General features: G+C 45.7%; 1 protein-coding gene across 1 annotated transcript in view; it reads right to left on the bottom strand.

Moving 5' to 3' along the window:
• The window catches only part of IGSF3 (immunoglobulin superfamily member 3), a 130,858-nt gene that overhangs the window by 27,130 nt on the left and 80,425 nt on the right, over positions 1 to 23,303 (bottom strand). The window contains exons 6-7 of the mRNA XM_066619452.1: positions 20,179 to 20,580; positions 15,467 to 15,871 (exon numbers count right to left, since the gene is read on the bottom strand). Of these exons, the coding sequence (XP_066475549.1) occupies positions 15,467 to 15,871; positions 20,179 to 20,580 (807 nt within the window). The remainder of the gene's footprint in view (positions 1 to 15,466; positions 15,872 to 20,178; positions 20,581 to 23,303) is intronic.

Below are 23,303 nucleotides of genomic sequence, written 5' to 3'. Positions count from 1 at the left end.
CAACCAGGCTACTGGTGGAAATGGTTAATGGTGCTGGCCAAGCAACAGCAACCTGAGACAGTGCCCCAGCACCGGTAAGTCGGCGCAAGGGTTGGGCAATAGGTGGGCAGAATAGAGAGGAATGACGAAGGGACTGAGGCGGGGATGGGCGTATGCTGAGGACAGGAAGGGCAGTAGCAGTTCCATCGATATTCTATGCCCCTTCTGAGCCTCAATCCACCTCCCTGGTTTTGCTCAGAGTTGCGTCAGCAAAAGAGCTGAGGCAGGTCCAAGTAGATCTACCGGGGAAGGAGAAGCCTACCCCAAGGTGGGGGAACATACATTCCTTTATGTTGAGTAGGCCTCTGGGACTACCCACCCCCTTGCAGGACATAGCACATGCTTCATTGGTGCAGCTGCATCAGCTTGGACAGAATTAGGTAGGACACATAATCATTATTTCCATGACTTAGGCTGCAATCCGAACCACACTTTCCTGAGAGTAAGCCCCATTGAACAAAATAGAACTTACTTCTGAGTAGACCTGGTTAGGCTTGTGCCCTAAATGTTTGACCTCTTCCATTTTCAACTATTTGACCTCTTGTGTGAGCTGTGAGACAAGGGCTCCTTCCACTGCTTGCTGTTTCATGTCTGTGATGCAGCAGTGGCAGCAAAGGAAAAGCTGGCCTTGCTTTGTGCAAGGCCTTTTATAGGCCTCGAGCTATTGCAAGAGCTTCATTCATTCATATAAGTTCCATTGGTAATATATTCATTTATGTAAATTTATTCAAATTTGAAATGTAAATTAATTCTTTTTTCCCCCGGCCCCTGACACAGTGTCAGAGAGATGATGTGGCCCTCCAGCCAAAAAGTTTGGACACCCCTACTATACTTGGTTTGGTTGCCGAAATTGTTACAGTTGTATCCAGCAGCACTGTTGGGGCCGCCAGAGGTCTCCTCGGGGCACTTTCATATGCTTCCCCCAAAGAAAATCCCAATCTCTGCAATAGGGCTTCTCAAGACAAGTAGTTTGCCAGTGCAGACTTGAGAACCTCCATGTCAGGCTTTGCAGCTCAGACTTTGCATCAGTTCCACCACCTTCCGCCCTGGTTGCTCCCCCCATCCTCATCCCTGCCCCCAAGGCCCTCACCGCCACCCGGAGCACTTATCTAGGCTTGTGTTGGTGCTCCCTCCTCTCTGAGTGTCACAGACGTGCCTTATGGTGCTATTGCTCAGCGCTGGCACTCAGAACCCCTAGGATGGGGCTCTGGGATTCCTAAAGATAGCTTCCTTTTCCCCATTGGATGAACAGAGGCTGGCACATCACTTAGTAAGGGAGGACAGCATTTAGTATACCACGATGTTCTTCAACCTTGAGGTCGGAACTCCAATGGGGTTGCGAAGCCTCAGTTGTGGGGTTGCAGCAACTTATAAGAAAACATGCCACAGCAACCACTTGTGAAATCTCAAGTTCACGTTTTGATTCTTTGAGATCTTTACAAAAGGCAGGCACAGCACTAGAGATTGCTTAAGCTATACTGTCCAGAGTGCCACATCGTCATAGAGATGATATATGGGCATCCTCATGCACTCTTGCAAATGCTATCTGTGATTTTCATAGGGCTTCCAAGATATTGAATGTATCTGCAGACGCGTGTGGCCTCTGGGAACCAAGTGCCTCGGGAACTAAGTGCCAGGTAAGGTACAAGAGTTTAGCATCTGGGCGAGGAGAAGGCAAGGAGACCTCTGAGTTTTGGAGAAGGAGAGGAGGAGGAGCAGGAGGAGGAGGTAAGTGTACTCATTCTAACGCTTTGTCTTTCTAACTCCCTGTCTTCTAACCTTACCCTTACCTTTAAAGCAACCTTAAATCAAAATTGAAAGTTAGCACCTAAGGGAGGTACATAGGGCTACTCGTGAGTAGGAGCAGAGTCCTACTCGTGAGTAGGAGCCCAAGGGTCAGGCATTTAAATCAAAGTTGAAAGCTGCACCTAAGGTAGCACCTAATCGAAGGGAGGGAGGAGGATAAAGTGGAAAGCAGGTTTTTCTACTTGTTTAAATTAAACCTATACTTAACCCAGGTTAAACTTAATCTACGTTAGAACATAACCTAAACAGGTCAGTAAATTGGGACACAGGATCTAGAGAGCAATAAATAATTAAACAAACCCAAATAAAAACTAGCTTGAGTCCAGCCCAAGAGAACAGAACTAGGAGGGAAAGAACCTAGGAAGGGCCAATTCCCAACCCATTAAGAGCCCCATTAGGCTAATCCAAGCAGTCCATTCAGGAGCCTGCAGAGTAGGTCACGCCCATCAGCATCCATTTGCCTTCCTGAGCTTTTGTAAACTCACCTGGGAAGGCCAGCCCCCTTTCAATCAGGAAGGAAGGAGGGAGGAGGAGCCAGCCAGGAGTATAAAGCTAGGCGGGCCATCGCGTGAGGCTCTCTGCAGACACGTGTGGCCTCTGGGAACCCAGTGCCTCGGGAACTAAGTGCCAGGTAAGGCACAAGAGTTTAGCATCTGGGCGAGTTCAGCAGCAGGGCGAGGAGGCCAGGGCCCCAGACACTGCCCTTCCTCTTCCCTTCAGAAGAGGGCTGCTATCCAGTGTACGGTTTTTAAAAGGACCCCTAAATAAAACAACAACAACAACAAAAAAGCTATGCAGTCAGACAGCCAGCAGCAGGGTGGGGGCTATCCAGTGTTCTGCATTGAGTGCCACATGTATGATTATATGCCTCTGGGGCATAAGTCATGGATGTGTCCTCGGTGCAAGGAGCTCCAGGGTCTCAGGGAACGTGTCCGCTCCCTTGAAGCCTTGATGGCCGACCTGGAGAAGCGCAGGCAGCCAGAGGAGGACCGTGGGGAGACTTCCAGGGACGATCAGGCTTCGTCCCAAACTCAGGCGTGCAGCTCCTCGGCTGCCCGGGTGGGAAGTCTCGGGACTGGAGGACGTCATCCTGGAGAGGAGGGAAACAATCCCCTAGGGGGGACCCCTTCTCCAGGGGATGGGCCCGTATCTGAGCGCACTCGGGATACTCCTCGGCGGGAGGGGGGTCGGGGGCTTCTTGTAGTGGGGGATTCGATTATTAGAAACATAGAGAGGGGGGTTTGCGACGGATGTGAGGACCGCATGGTGACTTGCCTGCCTGGTGCGAAGGTTGCGGACATCACTTCTCGTCTAGACAGGCTAGTAGACAGTGCTGGGGGAGAGGTAGTGGCTGTGGTGCATGTCGGCACCAACGACGTGGGCAAGTGTAGCTGGGAGGTCCTGGAGGCCAAATTTAGGCTTTTAGGCAGGAAGCTGAAAGCCAGGACCTCAAAGGTAGCGTTCTTTGAAGTGCTACCTGTTCCACGCGCAGGGCCAGCTAGGCAGGCGGAGATCAGGGGTCTCAATGCGTGGATGAGACAGTGGTGTAGGGAGGAGGGGTTTAGATTCGTTAGGCACTGGGGAACGTTTTGGGACAAGCGGGGCCTGTACAAGAGGGACGGGCTCCATTTGAACCAGAATGGAACCAGACTGCTGGCGCATAACATTAAAAAGGTGGCAGAGCAGCTTTTAAACTGATCCCTGGGGGAAGGCCGACAGGAGCCGAGGGGCATCCGGTTCGGGACTCCTCATCCCTATGGGATGAGGATGGGGAGGTTAGAGAACAACAAGACAAAGGCAGGGTAGGAGAAGAAATTGGGAAAGGAAGGGTGATGGGATGTGATAGACGGTTTGGCACAATGAGAGGATGCGGGGACAAAGGAGCGAATAAGCAGCCCATCCTGGGGCATTCCGTGTATAAATGCTTTTATGCGAATGCCCAAAGTCTACGAGCAAAGGTGGGAGAACTGGAATGTCTGGTGACAAGGGAAAATATTGACATAGTGGGCATAACGGAAACCTGGTGGAATGCGGAGAATCAGTGGGATACCGCAATCCTGGGCTATAAACTCTACAGGAGGGACAGGCAGGGGCGTGTTGGAGGTGGGGTGGCCATTTATGTTAAGGAAGGGATAGAATCCAGCAAAGTAGAGATTGAAGGTGGGTCCGACTCCACCGTAGAATCTCTGTGGGTTAAATTACCAGGCTTGTGCAGCGATGTAATACTGGGGGTGTGCTATCGTCCTCCAGACCAGAAATCTGATGGGGACCTTGAAATGAGGAAACAGATCAGGGAGGTGACAAGGAGGGACAGGGTTGTAATCATGGGGGACTTCAATTATCCTCATATTGACTGGGTCAATTTGTGTTCTGGTCACGATAAGGAAACCGGATTTCTTGACGTGCTAAATGACTGTGGCTTAGATCAGCTAGTCATGGAGCCCACCAGAGGACAGGTGACTCTAGATTTAATTTTGTGCGGTACGCAGGACCTGGTTAGAGATGTAAACGTTACTGAGCCATTGGGGAACAGTGATCATGCTGCGATCCGTTTTGAAGTGCACGTTGGGGGAAGAATACCAGGCAAATCTCTAACAAAAACCCTTGACTTCCGACGGGCGGACTTCCCTCAAATGAGGAGGCTGGTTAGAAGGAGGTTGAAAGGGAGGGTAAAAAGAGTCCAATCTCTCCAGAGTGCATGGAGGCTGCTTAAAACAACAGTAATAGAGGCCCAGCAGAGGTGTATACCGCAAAGAAAGAAGGGTTCCACTAAATCCAGGAGGGTGCCCGCATGGCTAACCAGCCAAGTTAGAGAGGCTGTGAAGGGCAAGGAGGCTTCCTTCTGTAAATGGAAGTCTTGCCCTAATGAGGAGAATAAAAAGGAACATAAACGGTGGCAAAAGAAATGTAAGAAGGTGATATGGGAGGCCAAGCGAGACTATGAGGAACGTATGGCCAGCAACATTAAGGGGAACAATAAAAGCTTCTTCAAATATGTTAGAAGCAGGAAACCCGCCAGAGAAGCGGTTGGCCCTCTGGATGGTGAGGGAGGGAAAGGGGAGATAAAAGGAGACTTAGAGATGGCAGAGAAATTAAATGAGTTCTTTGCATCTGTCTTCACGGCAGAAGACCTCGGGCAGATACCACTGCCCGAACGGCCCCTCCTGACCAAGGAGTTAAGTCAGATAGAGGTTAAAAGAGATGTTTCAGACCTCATTGATAAATTAAAGATCAATAAGTCACCGGGCCCTGATGGCATCCACCCAAGGGTTATTAAGGAATTGAAGAATGAAGTTGCAGATCTCTTGACTAAGGTATGCAACTTGTCCCTCAAAACGGCCATGGTGCCAGAAGATTGGAGGGTAGCAAATGTCACGCCTATTTTTAAAAAGGGAAAGAGGGGGGACCCGGGAAACTATAGGCCGGTCAGCCTAACATCCATACCGGGTAAGATGGTGGAATGCCTCATCAAAGATAGGATCTCAAAACACATAGACGAACAGGCCTTGCTGAGGGAGAGTCAGCATGGCTTCTGTAAGGGTAAGTCTTGCCTCACGAACCCTATAGAATTCTTTGAAAAGGTCAACAGGCATGTGGATGCGGGAGAACCCGTGGACATTATATATCTGGACTTTCAGAAGGCGTTTGACACGGTCCCTCACCAAAGGCTACTGAAAAAACTCCACAGTCAGGGAATTAGAGGACAGGTCCTCTCGTGGATTGAGAACTGGTTGGAGGCCAGGAAGCAGAGAGTGGGTGTCAATGGGCAATTTTCACAATGGAGAGAGGTGAAAAGCGGTGTGCCCCAAGGATCTGTCCTGGGACCAGTGCTTTTCAACCTCTTCATAAATGACCTGGAGACAGGGTTGAGCAGTGAAGTGGCTAAGTTTGCAGACGACACCAAACTTTTCCGAGTGGTAAAGACCAGAAGTGATTGTGAGGAGCTCCAGAAGGATCTCTCCAGACTAGCAGAATGGGCAGCAAAATGGCAGATACGCTTCAATGTCAGTAAGTGTAAAGTCATGCACATTGGGGCAAAAAATCAAAACTTTAGATATAGGCTGATGGGTTCTGAGCTGTCTGTGACAGATCAGGAGAGAGATCTTGGGGTGGTGATGGACAGGTTGATGAAAGTGTCGACCCAATGTGCGGCGGCAGTGAAGAAGGCCAATTCTATGCTTGGGATCATTAGGAAGGGTATTGAGAACAAAATGGCTAGTATTATAATGCCGTTGTACAAATCGATGGTAAGGCCACACCTGGAGTATTGTGTCCAGTTCTGGTCGCCGCATCTCAAAAAAGACATAGTGGAAATGGAAAAGGTGCAAAAGAGAGCGACTAAGATGATTACGGGGCTGGCACCTTCCTTATGAGGAAAGGCTACGGCGTTTGGGCCTCTTCAGCCTAGAAAAGAGACGCTTGAGGGGGGACATGATTGAGACATACAAAATTATGCAGGGGATGGACAGAGTGGATAGGGAGATGCTCTTTACACTCTCACATAATACCAGAACCAGGGGACATCCACTAAAATTGAGTGTTGGGTGGGTTAGGACAGACAAAAGAAAATATTTCTTTACTCAGCGCGTGGTCGGTCTGTGGAACTCCTTGCCACAGGATGTGGTGCTGGCATCTAGCCTAGACGCCTTTAAAAGGGGATTGGACGAGTTTCTGGAGGAAAAATCCATTATGGGGTACAAGCCATGATGAGTATGCGCAACCTCCTGATTTTAGGAATGGGTTAAGTCAGAATGCCAGATGTAGGGGAGGGCACCAGGATGAGGTCTCTTGTTATCTGGTGTGCTCCCTGGGGCATTTGGTGGGCCGCTGTGAGATACAGGAAGCTGGACTAGATGGGCCTATGGCCTGATCCAGTGGGGCTGTTCTTATGTTCTTAATGTAGTTAACTCAGGATATCTCAACAGAGCAAATTAAGCTGCTTAAAACAAATCTGAGATCCAGCAGCCTAAGGTCCACTTCAGACTTGAACAATTTCCTACACAGATATGTGTGAAATACCTGCATGTAAAAACTATGTATAATTTCATATTCTCTTATACACAAAATATTTTTTATGTAGGTTAGGGACAGCTGCACTGTACATGTATGTGATCAGATGTATGTATGTATGATTACATGTATGTAATCAGATGCACCTGTGTTAGGTGGGAGCCATGTGACCTGGGGAGATGTGTGCAGAGTCACGTAGGCTATGGTGGAGTGGTGCAATGCACCACTAGACAGCCAATCAGAGTGGGTCACAAGACTGTCTTGTGACTATGAGGTCACCCACTCTGATTGGCTGGCCCCAGTATATATGGGGCAAGCACAGGCACCAAAGTGTGCATTGTTGTGGTGGAGTTTCTGCATGCTGTGCTGCTGGTTTGTGTACTGATTTTGGACTGCCTTCTCGTGACTGTGACCTGCTGTATCCCTGACTTCTGGACTGTGTGACTGACTACTATTCTGCCTGCTCCTTTTACCAATACATGCTACTGCAACGAACAAGCCTGTGTCTGCTTCTTTGGCTCTGCTTGGGATCACCTGCTTCTTTTGCTATCTCCCTATGCTCCCGTACCATTCTGCTATCGGGAAAGCAAGGGCTATCCTCCCCTGCTGCCCTGACAGGTTATGGGCCCAGTGCCAAGGAGTGTGGGAGTGCTGCAGCTGTGAAGCCTTGGTGTCCGGAGAAGCTGTTTTGTGTCCTGCTGTGTGTTAGGGAGGAGCGAAGAGCTGTGTGTGCTGTTCCAGCTCAAGTGAGTTTCGGCATGGAGTCTGTGATGTCTATGTCAAGGTTTCTCATTCCCGGCTGAACTCTGAGAATTATCTTATCTGGAGGCAGAAGGTCAGCATGCTTCTGAAAAAGGACAATTTATGGTCGGTGGCAATTAACTCTTCACGTGTCCTTGAAGACGAGGCAGTCCGGCAGAACGAAAAGGCTCTGGCCACTATTGTGCTGACGCTTGAGGATTCCCAGCTGGTGCACGTAGATGGCATAACTTCAGTGAATGAATGCTGGAATGAGCTGAGGAGAGTCCACGTGAGAGACTCTGTGGCAGCAGATTCACCTCACCCGAAAACTGTTCCTGGCTCGGCTGAGCCAAGGAGGGGACCTAGTGGAGCACCTGGCGTATATGAGGCGCACCCTGTAAGCTTCGCAACAACAGGATGTTGTCTTTCTGGAGCTGCACCAGGTGTCCATTGTGCTGAGTTCCCTGGATGAGTCTTTTGATGTTTTCACCACGGATTATGTTTGTGGAAAGATGGTTTGGAAAGAAGGTTAAGCAGATCCAAACGGATAATAGGACAGAGTTTACAAACCAAAGGTTCAAAGCTCTGTTAAAGAAGTCTGGTATCAAACATCACTTAATGACCCCTTATTTATCTGCTGAAAATGGGCTTATTGAGAAGGGAGGAGCGGTACTAATGGGCATGGCGGATACCATGTTGCAGGGAAGCACACTGTCTCCCTGCTTCTGGAGAGAAAGTGTCCTGTGTGCAAATTATGTTCTAAATCGCCTGTGGCATTCAGGCATCAAAGCGATTCCCTATGAGCTGCTCCATGGAAAAGCCCCCAATTTAAACAATTTGCACCCCTTTGGAATTGAATTTTATGTTAATGTCCCTAGGGTTTTGCACAGAAAAGGGGACCATCAAGGCGAAAAGGGCATTTTTCTTGGATTACCAAGCCAGATCAAAGGCATGGCATTTCTGGTGCCCAGAGACCAGGTCTGTGTTGATTAGCAGCAGCGCAGAGTTTTGCCAACAGTCCTACTGGCAGAAGCTCCTGAAAGACCAATTCATGCCTGTGAGCAAGGATGACAGTCAGCCAGCACATTCCAATGCTGGTCTCCAGGGAGACCAGATAAGGAGCCCAAAGCAGAGCTGGAGGAATTAACAACAACAACAACAACAACAGTATTTATATACCGCTTTTCAACAAAAAGTTCACAAAGCGGTTTACAGAGAAAATCAAATATCTAATGGCCCCTGTCCCAAAAGGGCTCACAATCTAAAAAGATGCAAAAGAATACCAGCAGACAGCCACTAGAACAGACACTGCTGGGGTGAGGTGGGCCAGTTACTCTCCCCCTGCTAAATAAAAGAGGAGCACCCACTTGAAAAAGTGCCTCTTAACCAGTTAGCAGACAAAAACAGACTCTGCTGAACTTTTTCAGTACAGGGAACATGACAGCCAGTAATACTTCCCTGTGTATTTCCTTTGCCATTCCAGTACAAAACAAGGGCAACAGAGGTTACTGCTTGGTCTCAACAGAGACACTACTCATTTGCATATGGTACACTATGCTTCTATTCTTGGTCCTTTCCCAGCTTTAATGCATCTCATGTTTGAAAATGTAAATGTACTTACTAATGAAGACAAGGTCTGCAGCAATTTGATACAGGCACAAAATGATCTGACAGAATACATTGCCAGGGGTCATATATAAACATCTCAGCTAAGCAGTCTGCAATACAGTCATATGCTAGGTGCGCAGTTCCTGAAGTTTGTCTAGTGTCCTTGTCTGAGCCCCCTAGACATGTTCCCTTCAGCACACAGCACTGATTTCATCCTGAAATTGACTTGCAGAAGGGTGAGGTAATCAACAGACAGCAAATGAAAATGGAAGAGCTAGTCTGGTCCTGGAAAGTGTGCGGTTCAAAGCACTAACAGTGAGCTGCTTTTCTGAGCAGAAGGATGCACCAGAGACCTATTCAGGATGGGTGGTTTAGAGTTTTCTCAACTAGGAAAAGCTGAAGGTTGCACAAATGAGTCTGACTGAGTTGCCTAAGAGAAAATCACAGATAATGGTTTGAACAATATGATTTGTAACAGCCCAATCCTAATTCCCTGTGTGGCAATGCATGTATCCCACAAGGGAGTTTTGGCTGCTAGAGGTCCCCTCATGGTAAGGGGAGATTTGTCTCCTTACCCCAGATAAACCCCAGCCATGGGTCAACTCAGACCTGTGCCAGCAATACCACTGGTGGAAGTCTGTGTTGATCTGTGGAAGCAGATCCAGGTCCAGGAAGAAGGTTAGGATTTGGCAGGTGCCACTGCTGCCGAACCTCCTCCCTTTCCAGGACCAATCCACTCAGTGCTGGCCACTGTCACCACACCATTCCATCCTCCCTTGTTCAGCCCTCCCTCAACCCCTTCCTGCCTCAAAGAACCAGTTTTCCTGTCAGATTTGTAGTTTCATTTTTGGGTTATTTTGTGGATTAATAACATCCAAGAAACTTTCAACAATCTGACACTGTCAGGTGGTGTCTGATGATCTAATATGCTGGACCAGTGTTTCTCAAACTGTGGGTTGGGACCCACTAGGTGGGTTGTGAGCCCATTTCAAGTGGGTCCCCATTCATTTCAATACTTTTTAGACTTGATGTTACCATGAGATGTGACTGTGTTTGGGAAAATGCTACAGACCTGTATTTTTAACAAGCTACTATGCATATTCTTTTAACAATGATAGTAAATGGGACTTACTCCTGGATAAGAATGGGTAGGATTGCAGTCTAGGATTGTGAAAAATTTTCCTGCTTGATGATGTCATTTGTACTCATGACATCACTTCCGGTGGGTCATGACAGATTCTCATTCTAAAAAGTGGGTCCCGGTGCTAAATGAGTGAGAACCACTGTGCTGGGCTATTGGGAGGGGTGCGTGCATGCATGTGCACACATATGAAATGTGTGTGTGTGATACATACACACACCCAACCTATCATGTATGCTCCCCGGCTTTCTCTCTTCCTCCCCTCTTGATCTAGCATCTTTGTTGCTATAGCGACAGGGTTCCTACTATTTGACCCTGAGTGGCTTCTGTAGCCTGTCTACACCTGTGCAGGGGTCAGTGAAGTTGGGAGTCTGTTCTTGCGCTGAAATCACCTCTGACTGCTGACACACCTGATAAGAGTTTGATGTAGGGCCCTCAGGAGGACCAAACCATTTGAATTTTACTGTATTTTTCTAGAGGATATTTTTTCCATCTCCACCAATTAGTCCTGAGAGATTCAAGCAAGTTTGGTACCTATGAACTTGATTATTTTCCTTTAATATAGTTGAGGATGGCTTACTGGGTCAGAGGACTTCTAGCAGTTGTAAACATTTGCTCTGAACCAAATCTCACTGCATTCAGTGGGACTTTTTTTTTCTGTGAGGTGTTTTGAAAGATGAGCAATCTGAAACTAATCAAATATTTTATGGCTTTATTAAGTACAGAGAAGGAGGAGTAGTGTAGCAAAGTAATATTTGATTATGTTGTATTGTGCATTTGATTTATATTTATTACTTTGATCATAAGAACAGCCCCACTGGATCAGGCCATAGGCCCATCTAGTCCAGCTTCCTGTATCTCACAGTGGACCACCAAATGCCTCAGGGAGCACACCAGATAACAAGAGACCTGCATCCTGGTGCCCTCCCTTGCACTGGCATTCTGACATAGCCCATTTCTAAAATGAGGAGGTTGCATATACACATCATGGCTTGTAACCCATAATGGATTTTTCCTCCAGAAACTAGTCCAATCCCCTTTTAAAGGCATCCAGGCCAGATGCCGTCACCACATCCTGTGGCAAGGAGTTCCACAGACCAACCACACTCTGAGTAAAGAAATGTTTTCTTTTGTCTGTCCTAACCCTCCCAACACTCAATTTCAGTGGATGTCCCCTGGTTCTGGTGTTATGAGAGTGTAAAGAGCATCTCTCTATCCACTCTATCCTTCTCATGAATAATTTTGTATGTCTCAATCATGTCCCCCCTCAGGCGTCTCTTTTCTAGGCTGAAGAGGCCCAAACGCCATAGCCTTTCCTCATAAGGAAGGTGCCCCAGCCCAGTAATCATGTTAGTCACTCTCTTTTGCAACTTTTGCATTTCCACTATGTCTTTTTTGAGATGTTGCGACCAGAACTGGACACAATACTCCAGGTGTGGCCTTACCATAGATTTGTACAACAGCATTATAATACGGCTCGTATTAGCCGTTTTGTTCTCAATACCTTTTCTAATGATCCCAAGCATAGAATTGGCCTTCTTTACTGCTGCCGCACATTGGGTCGACACTTTCATCAACCTGTCCACCACCACTTCAAGATCTCTCTCCTGATCTGTCAAAGACAGCTCAGAACCCTTCAGCCTATATGTGAAGTTTTGATTTTTTGCCCCAATGTGCATGACTTTACACTTACTGACATTGAAATGCGCCTGCCATTTTGCTGCCCATTCTGCCAGTTTGGAGAGATCCTTCTGGAGCTCCTCACAATCACTTCTGGTCTTCAACACTCGGAAAAGTTTGGTGTTGTCTGCAAACTTTGCTACCTCACTGCTCACCCCTGTCTCCAGGTCATTTATGAAGAGGTTGAAAAGCACCGGTCCCAGGACACATCCTTGGGGCACACCGCTTTTCACCTCTCTCCATTATGAAAATTGCCCATTGACACCCACTCTCTGTTTCCTGGTCTTCAACCAGATCTCAATCCATGAGAGGACCTGCCCTCTAATTCCCTGACTGTTGAGTTTTTTTAGTAGCCTTTGGTGAGGGACCGTGTCGAATGCCTTCTGAAAGTCCAGATATATAATGTCCACGGGTTCTCCCGCATCCACATGCCTGTTGATCTTTTCAAAGAATTCTAAAAGGTTCGTGAGGCAAGACTTACCCTTACAGAATCCATGCTGATTCTCCCTCAGCAAGGCCTGTTCGTCTATGTGTTTTGAGATTCTAATCTTTGATGAGGCATTCCATCATCTTACCTGCTACAGATGTTAGGCTGACCGGCCTATAGTTTCCCGGGTCCCCCCTCTTTCCCTTTTTAAAAATAGGCGTGACATTTGCTATCCTCCAATCTTCTGGCACCATGGCCGTTTTGAGGGACAAGTTGCATACCTTAGTCAAGAGATCTGCAACTTCATTCTTCAATTCCTTAATAACTCTTGGGTGGAGTTATCATGAGTTATCACCTTCTCATGTTCAGTTACTCGCCTCATTTATTATATTTTATGATTTTATGCTTGTTGCTTTGTCAATCTCACTTTTATTTAGTGTCTTTATTTGCTCCATAGTCATATGTGCCTTGTTATCTTTTACATACAGTAAATCAATAAACGGTGTGATGCATTTCAGTTACAATTCTGAGTCTTTGGTCTGTTTTACTGGTTCAACCTTTAGTACACTGAGGTGTAAAAAGAACCTGATTTTCATCAGTAGCTTCTACCTGAGTCTTTGAGTCTTAACCTCATTCCAAACTACATAGCATACCAATAGATTATCATCCCTGTATTTGGCACTCTTGTATACACGTTGGCCCTTGGCATCCACGGAGGTTCCATTCCCAGAATGCTTGCCGATGCAGAAAACCAGATAGTAAAATCTGCTTTAAAACCTTCCCTTTAAATTGTGGTTTAAAACTGCTTTTCTTACCATTGTAGAGTGGCAGCCAGTCTCAGCAGATTAAAATGGCTATTTTCGGATCACGCTGAGAAAAGCGACCCCCTTCTATAGGCCTTTTATGATAGTGGAACAAACGTTCCACTATCGTAAAAAGTCCAGCAATGGTATGAACACTGTAGCGCTGATGGGCCAGTCAGAGCTGATACAAACCAGCAGCAGCTTTGCACCCCAACCATCGTGGAACCTGGACTGTACTGATTCCAGTAGGACACTCTGGGGGCACGTTTTGGGTGAGGAAGGCAGGGAGAGATTTGGGGTGGGGAAGAGGGACAAAGATGGATCCCAGTGGCACTGGCATGTTCCACTATCTTATCCCCTCTATTTGAAGCTGCCCCTCCCCTTTTCTCTCCTTGCCAGTTATATAGCAGCCATAGGCCACCAGGAGGTGACAGGAAAAATTTTTTTCCTTACTCTCCCAGGCCTCCTCCCACAACCACAGCATGCACTTCATTGGCACAGGTGCATAGAATAGCATGGTGAGGGAGGGGGTAGGATTGGCTGTTAATTTCCTTTTACAGAATTATTCTTACTGTGGTTTCTACAGTCATTACTGCACAAACTCACAGTTGTGAGTAACTGAGAAGGCAAGAAGCATCAAGAGATTCTACATTTAACACATGGAAAAAATTAAGGCATTTTGATAAATGGGAAGTCCAAAGATATCATTCAAGGACAAAATGAACATGTCCCAAACACACATACAATCTGATTGGTATGAAACACTACAAATGAGACATGCAGATCTACAAAACACAAAAATAGCATCCAATTTAAGTGAGAGAAAATTTTTAAATAGAATCGCTGATTAATGCTGGAACCTAGCCAAATATTGTGTTCAGTGCCCTCTCTCCTTTAAACAACATTCACTTGAATTTTTAACAACCAATGTAAACTAGAGTTATGCCATATGGTCTTATCTGATCATAAACACAGTGCAGTGGTCCATTTAATTTCCTGATGCAGCACTGGTTTCAGCAGGAAGTTCTTCTTAACAGGTACTGTACTTATGCAGCAGGTTTCTCTCACATGATAATTCAAACCACAAGTCTAAGGGGCAATCTACATTCTCAGAAGAAGAAAAAAACCACAAAGTGCAGCCCTCTTGGCACAGAACCTTTTCACAAATACAGGTGAGGGACAGCATGATCAAGCCGCTCTTCCTTGCCCCAGACTAAGTGCCCACCAAATGTAACTTTTAAGCTTACCTTCTCACCCACATGTTAATTTTCCACATACAGTGAACTTTTTATTTTACATGGGTGATCATTCAAAAATGTGTTCTCCCATATTCATTTTAAAATTGTATACTCCAAAGATGAGCTGCACCATATGCCTTTTCAGAGCACATAGATTGGCTATTAATCCTCTTATACTTTACTAGTTAAGGCACAGCACAGAGGAGACAGCAGAAAACATTTCACATTTGTTATGAGAAGCACTGCGAAGGCTGCCTAAAACTTAAGTAATGGACAGGCAAGCTTTCCAATCATTGTCCAGTGCTCATTATAAAGATGGGATGGTTCAAGTTTTGTCAAGATCAAGACTCTGTCAGAAAAGAAGGAATGAGACTGGTCCTGGATACCCATATCATACGCACCACGAAGCTGCCAACACAGTTATGAGCTAACAGCTGTATCTTAAAAGAGGATTTAAACTCTCTTACAACACAATCCTGTGCATGTCTACTCAGAAGTAAGATCCACTGTGTTCAATGGGGTTTACTCCCTGGAAAGCAGAACCACCATTCAGAGCGCGATACCATAGTCTTTCGAGACTGAAGGTTGCCAACAACAATTGTAGCCTAAGATACATTCATCTTTGCAACAGGTACATTTTTCTCCTGTGAGTACACTCTCTAACAGACATATACAGGTACACCATGGAAAAGTATATGAATGTCATCAATTTTATTCCCTACATTGATAAACTCAGGAAGGCTGAAACAGATTTTTTTTTTTTAATGCTGGGAATGTTTAAACACTGGTTGAAACCTCATGTTCTTAAACCAACACAAAAGCAAACCAGAATGTCATCTCTCAGACTTCCAAAAGAAAAAAGTTCTAAAATGCAAGAATTATGAATAATCTTGTCCTCTAAAAGCAACAGGTTCTCTAAGCAAAGCCCCTGCACCAGGACATTTCTGGGTGGTATCACCAACTGAACACTTACCAGGCCGCAAGACTCTGATCTCCAGAAGGTTAGAGGTTCTGTCTGCGAGTCGTGTCCAGCTGCTGTTGTAGTTCTTCCTCCAGAGTTCTGCCACACACTGGTACTTGCCAGCCTCTGTGTCACTGGCTCTGCTGATGCTTAGGCGCACGTTGTTGCTAGACTCTGATTTCTCAATGGCTGTTCGGGTTCGGAACCCAGCATACCTATCTCCCCACTGAACACCTCCATCTCGAGTGAAGGTGACCAAATTATGAAACTCTGTGCTGCCTGCTGGTTGAAAACGCCACGTCACAGACACGGGGACCCAGGATGGGTAATGTGGCTTGATGATGCATTGTAAATCAAATGACTCATTGTAGGTAACTCCAGGAGTGCGAGAAATGGCTGTGACTGCAAAGCCAGCATCTATTAAAAAAAGAGATAGCAAAAAGTGAAGGTTTTCAATGACACCTGTACATTAATTTTGGAAGCAAAGAATGATCCATGTGTACTACATAGAATTGATGTAGGCATGGTCCACAATACTTTGTATGGCTTGCCCCTTCCTATCACTCCCTGCAAGACCCACTGGGCTGCCTGCTCAGTTCTGCACCATCTTCTCCGTTGCCTGATACCAGGGAGCAAAGCACAGCTGGCTTGGTTGGGTAGCTCACTAGCTGGCATAGTGCAGCTGGCGCTGAGCTGTGCAGAAGGCAGCCCGGAGCAAAGTGCGTGGCTTGGGGGGCCTTGGGGGTGAAGGGCCAACCCAGGGGCCTCACCCATACCAAACATCACATTACAGACCACGCCAACATCAATTCCATACATGGATTTGTATAGTATCTAGCTGTGGTCTTCCAATAGCCAGCAGTTTATTATAGAGGCAATTTCAGTTCTAGAAAGTTGTTTTGACTGGTTGTCACCAAATTGCTTGTGCTTTAACCAACAGTAGAATCAGGTGTTGGAGGCTGCAAAGAGCTGAATATGCTCTTTTAAGTTCTCCCAAGCACAGAGCAGTTTCCTTGTAGCCTGAAAAATATTATAAAAGTATGAAAATGGAAGAGATTTCATAGCCATTCCCATGTTTTCTGTCAATTGATACGTGGAACTCAATTAACTGGATGCAGTAATTACATATCTTTTTATTATGTGGTCAAAGAAAGCAAATTGGGATCATCTCTCTTGGCGACTGGAAGGAAACAATGACACACCATATAATAAAGGGCAGCAGCAGGCAGTTTCCCTAATTAGAGCCAAACCAAATAAGGGAATGGGGTAGAGAATGGTTCTGAAAGATTTCCAGGTTTCAAAACAACTGATCTTGCTGTATTTGGGGGAAGAAACATATTAGAAGGAAACTGGTGTCTCAGTCTAAAAATGGTATCCCAAGCAACATGGATAGCAGCAGACAGCTTCCCTGTTAGGGCGGGAGGGGGTAAGGGAACGTAGAACATGGTTTCGAAACATTTTCAAGTTCATTCCAAAAGCATTCTGATTTTTGGGTTTATTTGAGGAGGGAATGTATCAGTATCTGCTCAGACAGCCAGGACACATGTCCCATCTTGTTCTGCACCGACATGCAAGGATAAACTATAGAGGACATTATTCAAAGATGGTCATCCTTCCTCCAGGTTGAGGGCCTTGAAAGCTCTTGAACAGCCATCAGTCTAAAAGGAGGAGAAGAAAGGCAGGTTTTCTTGAGGAGTCATAGCACCAAAAGCTGCACCTCCAGTAGGATGCTGGTCGAGACATGTGCTATAACAGTTATGTGGCCTCTTGCACAAACACTCTGCCTTGCAGAGATGCATCTGTATGTCTCTTCTATGTTACATCAAAGCCAGGTGACCATTCCATTTGTTTGACTGTGCAAGATGGTATTAAGGTAATTGCCTCTGGATCTGTACTGCAACTCCTGACCGAAAAGCTAAAAGGTATTAATTAACAATGCCAGACATCTAGGATATTAACTGCAGCAAGCAGATTAATTTTTGCCTGCCAGTCTTGTCCCACAGCTACTACAGAGATCCCTGCACACTTGCATCGAAGGGCTCAGGGATTCTAATCACCAAAGGACGTCACTATGGCAGAGCTCCGGCCCGTGTAATTACAGCAAAAACAGGTCAATCTTTGAGATTAAAGCCTTTTGGAAATGTGTTTAATGATTATCTAGGAGAAGAGGAAGAAGCTGAGGGAGAAGAGGAAGCATGCTCCCTGTCTCACTACACTGTGAATGCAATCCTTACACAAGTGACAATTCTCCTACCTAGAACTGTCAGGTCAAGTCCAGGACAGATACTTCAGACCCAACTAGTAGAGGTCAGGAAGGTAGAAGATTCTTTGTTCTTCTCTTGTAGAAGTCAGATGCACATCTCCCTGATCTTGGAAAACTGAAGCCTAAGGGTTCAATCCTATCCAACTTTCCAGCATCAGTGCAGTCGCAATGCAGCAGCAAGCTAAAGGGACAAATGTGATTCTGTGACTGCCTCCCCACCACACATAGCAGTGAATATCTCATTGGCATGATGGCACCAGGACTGGAAAATTGGATAGGATTGGGCCCCAAGTTATTTTCTGAAGAATCCTTTGTGCACATTTAGCTGTAGCAAAGGATCAAGTGTTAATTTTAATAGTAAACTGAATCAATCAATAATGGTCAAGTGGTCACCTTGATTTCCATCAAAATACTTCCGAAAGATGACCGAAGGAGAGGCCCTCTCATGAACAAGCTTCCACTCCCCCCCCCCAAATCTGGCCTTCCAGATTATAGGCCAACACAGGCTAAGTTTCAGTATTTCAATAAGGAACAATCAGCTGTTTGGAAACATTAAGCACTCACCTAACCACTGATTATCACCTGTAAGTGCCTCCTCTATCCCAAAATACAATTACAAGGGAAACATGAGGATGGAAACTCTACCACTTCCACAGAGGAAAGCTTGACAGAGTTATATGCCTGCCCATTCAACCCAACCTAAGGGCACACACCTTGGATTTGTTGTCAAAGAAACACAAAAACCCATCTAAATGGTTTTTGAGACATTTGCATTCCAGAGATTCTACAGCACTGGCTGTCTCACAAAAAGGAATTTTAGTGATAAGTAAGAAGGGCCAAAAGGACTGCCTGATTCTGCAGTTTCTGTTTTCTAAAGCAAGCATGTCCCTTTCCACAAGCATGCTGGATAGGGAATAGCAGTGCACAAGCTCAGAAGAGCTGTAAGGAAATCCACTTTTTGTGTCATATCTTATTGAATGGGGCACTTAACTTTAGGGATAATTACGCTGCTCTTTTTCTATTACTTTAGCAATAAAGGAAGGAGATGGCCCACTCTCAAGATGGATGCTGAATAGGGTTGATCTATTTTTCTGGATGTCAGAGAGTTGTTACTCCCTCTTCAGAAGATGAAATAGTTCATGCAAAAAAGAAACAGCTTCAAGTAGCCGTTTTACAGAAGCTGCTTCTTTTTTGTAACTGAACTGATACTGCAGCTGTGTTTGCAGAACACCAGCTGTAAAGCAGAAAAGATGACTCATACTAAAGACCTTCAATGACCAGTATTAGAATGACCAACAGAATGGAAGAAGCCAAGATTTAATCTCTGTTTTTGACTGCTAATGTTCCAGGATATACGAAAGGAGGAACAGAACCCACAAAACTAGTTTGGGCCACTTACGAAAACTCAAATTCAACTTATATAAATACATCTTCCAAATGTTTAATCTTTCAAGGAATAAAACTAAGCATAAAAACCACGAATTAAAGAATGACCTGATTCCATCAAATGCATGATTATTCTGGACTTTCAACAACAGCTATGCACTGGCACTTCAACAAACCTGGCTACGTTCCCACAAACATGTAACTTAACAAGACTGTATTGCAACTGCACCGGTGCTGGAACATTGGATAGGATCGGGCCCTAAGGCATGTTGCGGCAGCTGGGAGAAGGAAGGTGCTAGTTGGGAGGCCAGCGCCGGTGAGTTTTGTCTGCAGACCACACCACAGTCTCTCTCGTCTTCCTGGTAATTTATAATACAATTGTGATGGCTGTGCTATGCCATTCCAAGCCCCTGCCATTATAAATCAAGAGAGAAGACACAAGCGCCAGAAGTTCTGTATTTCTTACTGCACCTAGTTGTACCCTGAGTTTCCACGATAATCTGAGGATGGGTGTGCACATAAGCTGTGAAAAGGCCAAAATGCCCCATGTATCTTCCACAGTCACCAAACACAATAAGTTTAATTATTTCTCTTAACAGGACAATGACTAAATCAACCTAATTAACCCATTTTTGCCCAGCCCACAAGTGTACACATTTGATCCCTGTTGCATATATGCAACGTTGGGCAGAAATGACTTAAAGTAGAAATGACTTAAAGCAGGCCCTCAGGCTCTCAGCTGCTGAGCAGTGCTAAGGAGTTACTGCTAAAAGGGCAGCCCCCATGAAAATTGGGCTCTCCCATATCTTGAAATATGATAAAGATTTGCATGTTTTCTCTCCTGTCATTTGAAGTTAATGAATTCCCAAGTGAGAAAAAGTGCTAGTTTTTGGTTATGAGTTGTTTAATGACATCACTTCCTGCCTAACGACATCACTTCCGGCCCTCAGCAGGCATCATGAATGCCATTTGGCCCTTGGTACGAAATGAGTTTCACACCCCTGACTTAACGTCTCACAGAAGACAGGTAATGCATACACTTGCATAAAATTTAACAGAATCTTCTTATGCTCACCCAGTGCATTGATGGATACTGCAGAGCCATTATGTCGCTCCCCAATCATCTGCCACTCCCCATCCACTCTACGTGTCCACTCAGTGATACGGCACTCATAATGGCCCTCATCTGACTTGAGGCTGTTGAAGATTTCGAGTGTGAAGGATCCAGGCTGTATCTGCTCCATCTGGATCTCACCATAGCTACTGCGCTCAGCATAAGAGGGGCCTGGATGAAGTGTGCCATCGCGGTCAAGCTGCACAATGTCACTGCGACGGTTCTGCTTGTCCACAAGTTGCCAAATGACAGACAGGCGGTTTTGCGGAGGAAATCCTGTGCGCACACTACAGCCAAATCTTAGGTTTTCCCCTTCTAGAACGTTGGTGGCATTGGTGGTCACCTCCACAGAAATATTGGTCTCTGAGGTTAAAAGCAAAACCATGCTGTTACAGTCAAGACTGTTTGGGCCAATACATATACCCATCATACTGACCACTTTTCCCTCACGTGATGGCTCTCAAGCACATTCATGCTAGAGGATTGTGCAGAGAAATATAATGTGACATTTGGCAGTAAATCTATCTATAACCTAGCAAATAGCATATATACACACAATATATATAACCTAGCAAACAATTTGTGATCGTATGATAGCCACAAAAGATGCCAATGCAATGACAAAAATAGCTTTCCAAGAGTACAATGAATGACACATTGGGCAGCATCCAGAAGCTTGATGTAGCAGCGTGACATCAGTGAAAGCCCACTCCAGTAATGTAATTTCTTTGGGCAAGAACCCTTTCCATTTTGGTAAAGATCTTGGGAATGAGTGCACCTCTCCTTCTGTTCAAAGCCAGCAAGACAAAACTCTGGATGCTGTTAATTTTTTCTCCGCAGGAACTTATTCCTTAAACTGTTCAAGTAGATATGGAGAAACGTGGATGGTGGGATGAGTGTTTCAATCGGTTTGTGTATTCCAAAATGGCAGAACTGAGAATTGAATGTTATCAATGAGGCCAATTCTCATAGCTAGTACAGATACTAGAGGATCCCTTCTTTCATTGTAAATACAGTTCCTAGTATCCACGGCCAGTGATTTCCTACAGTGAGTGGCTAACCGCCTCCCAGCCAAGCTCTTCATAGCACAGAACTTGGCAACCTGGAAATTTGGCGATAACATCAGCGTCAAACTCCCAGAGGCCGTGTCATGCTGCACCCTAACCCCTTAGGAACAATTCATGGCTCAGAAGTCGTATATGAAGGTGCATAGACAATATCTTCAAAATCCCCAAGACTCAGAAGCTGATACGCTTAAAACATAGTCACATTCTTCTTCCACTACCCCCAGCCCCATAAGTACCTGCTGCTCTGCAAATGACATAACTACTAAGGGGTGGCCCATCACCAATGGGGCAGGTGATGTGGGTTGCATCAGCAGCAGATGGCAGGGAGAGGGTGAGATAACATCGGATTTAGCGTGCCCTTCACACAGTCTGCTGCCACTGCAACCATCATCCTCCAGCCCACCACAGATGCAACCAGCACTGATCCGCTTTCCACCTGCTGAAAGTGAGCAGAAAGTGGATCACCCACCTCCTTAACATGCTCCTTGCATGGGTTCTTCAAATACAGAAGTGCAGGACTTCCAGTTTGAATTAAGTGGCCACATGAATGAAGGAGTTCTTTCATAACCGTGGTCCCTTTACATCCAGCATGGAAGTCCTGCGCATCCCACAGCTGAAGAAATCACATGAGGATTGTGGTAACTGGCTGCTATTATTTATGATGATGATGACATTATTGTGTAGAGTAGCAGTTCTCAAACTCGCATGTTGAATCTGCACCACTCTAAGTGTTTGTGGAGGTGGGGGATGGTGACAACGTAATCCTCAGGATTGCGCCACCACAGGAGACAGAGGGGCTTCTCTTTATGCACTGTCTGTCTGTGCTGGCCTCCTGGTGGTGCAGGGAGCCCTGTGGAGCCCTCTTCAGGGCTCCCTGCACCTCAGAACTTTGAAAAAATGCAATCACAACCCACCTCTGGATCGTGTTGTGACTGCATTTTTCCAAAGTTCTGAGGTGTGGGGAGCCCTGCAGAGGGCCCCATGGGGCTCACCATGGAAGCTTGCACAGACAGAATTTGAGTAAAGAAAAGCCCCTCTGTCTCCTGTGGTGGCCCAATCCTGGGGATAATAATAATAATAAGGGAGCAGAGATTGTGCTTCACAGGCTGGTAAGTCATGACCCATGGTTTTCAGTTTGAGAACCACTGGTATAGAGGCAGCATCAAGTGGCATTCCGGGTCATGATGCCACTGCGTCCACTTCTACAAAAAACAACTGATAGATAATCAAGCTGCCCAAAGTAGAGACGGTCTATTCCCATAGGAACCTCTACTGGTACCAAGGTCATCTTCACAAGACCTTCTCTGAGTGCTGCTCCCTTTGGAGGTTACATGGCTGGAGAGAGGGTCTCTCCCTAGGGAACGTGGTGCACACACTCATGTCTTTTTGGTGCCAGACTAAGATCCTTTCCAAGTACTGTTGAGTCCTGAGTTTTAATCCTGAATTTTTAGTGTTTTGCCATTTTAAAATATTTTCTTCTGTTGTTCAGAAATGTTTTGTCATTCATTCTGATTTGTTTTAATTACCATTCTAAGCTGCTCTGGGAGCAACAGTGAAGGGTGAATATAAATGCCCGAATAAAATAAAATCAGGCAGGTAATCCTGATTTGATAACATTTGTTCCACCTACTGTCCAGCTACTTTTGGGTCACCCTGTATTTTATAATTTCTGTCTAGGTTTGGAAGAGACTCCATCTTTTCAGCAAATGAGAAAGTGGGAGGCAAACTTTGCACAATATCTTTTCTTCAGTGACTAATCTTCTATGTATTTTATGCAACGTTTTGACAACACTTATGATTTGTCATATCAAAAAAAGATTAGCAGAGTAAATGGCAGAGCAAGACAATGTATAAATGAATCACAGGCCTGACTCTTGTTACTCATGTACTTCATGTATTGCCCTTTTGACATATACGTGCAGCAGAGGCAGTCCTGGGCTTTCCCACGTCTGGAGCCACCTGTGCCTTTGCCACACACACCCCTCCCCGCCCTGACCAGAAGTAATAGTGGCGACATCA

Source organism: Tiliqua scincoides, chromosome 3 (genome assembly GCF_035046505.1).
Source record: "Tiliqua scincoides isolate rTilSci1 chromosome 3, rTilSci1.hap2, whole genome shotgun sequence".
Lineage (NCBI taxonomy): Eukaryota > Metazoa > Chordata > Lepidosauria > Squamata > Scincidae > Tiliqua > Tiliqua scincoides.
This window is presented reverse-complemented; position numbering and strand designations above follow the sequence as displayed.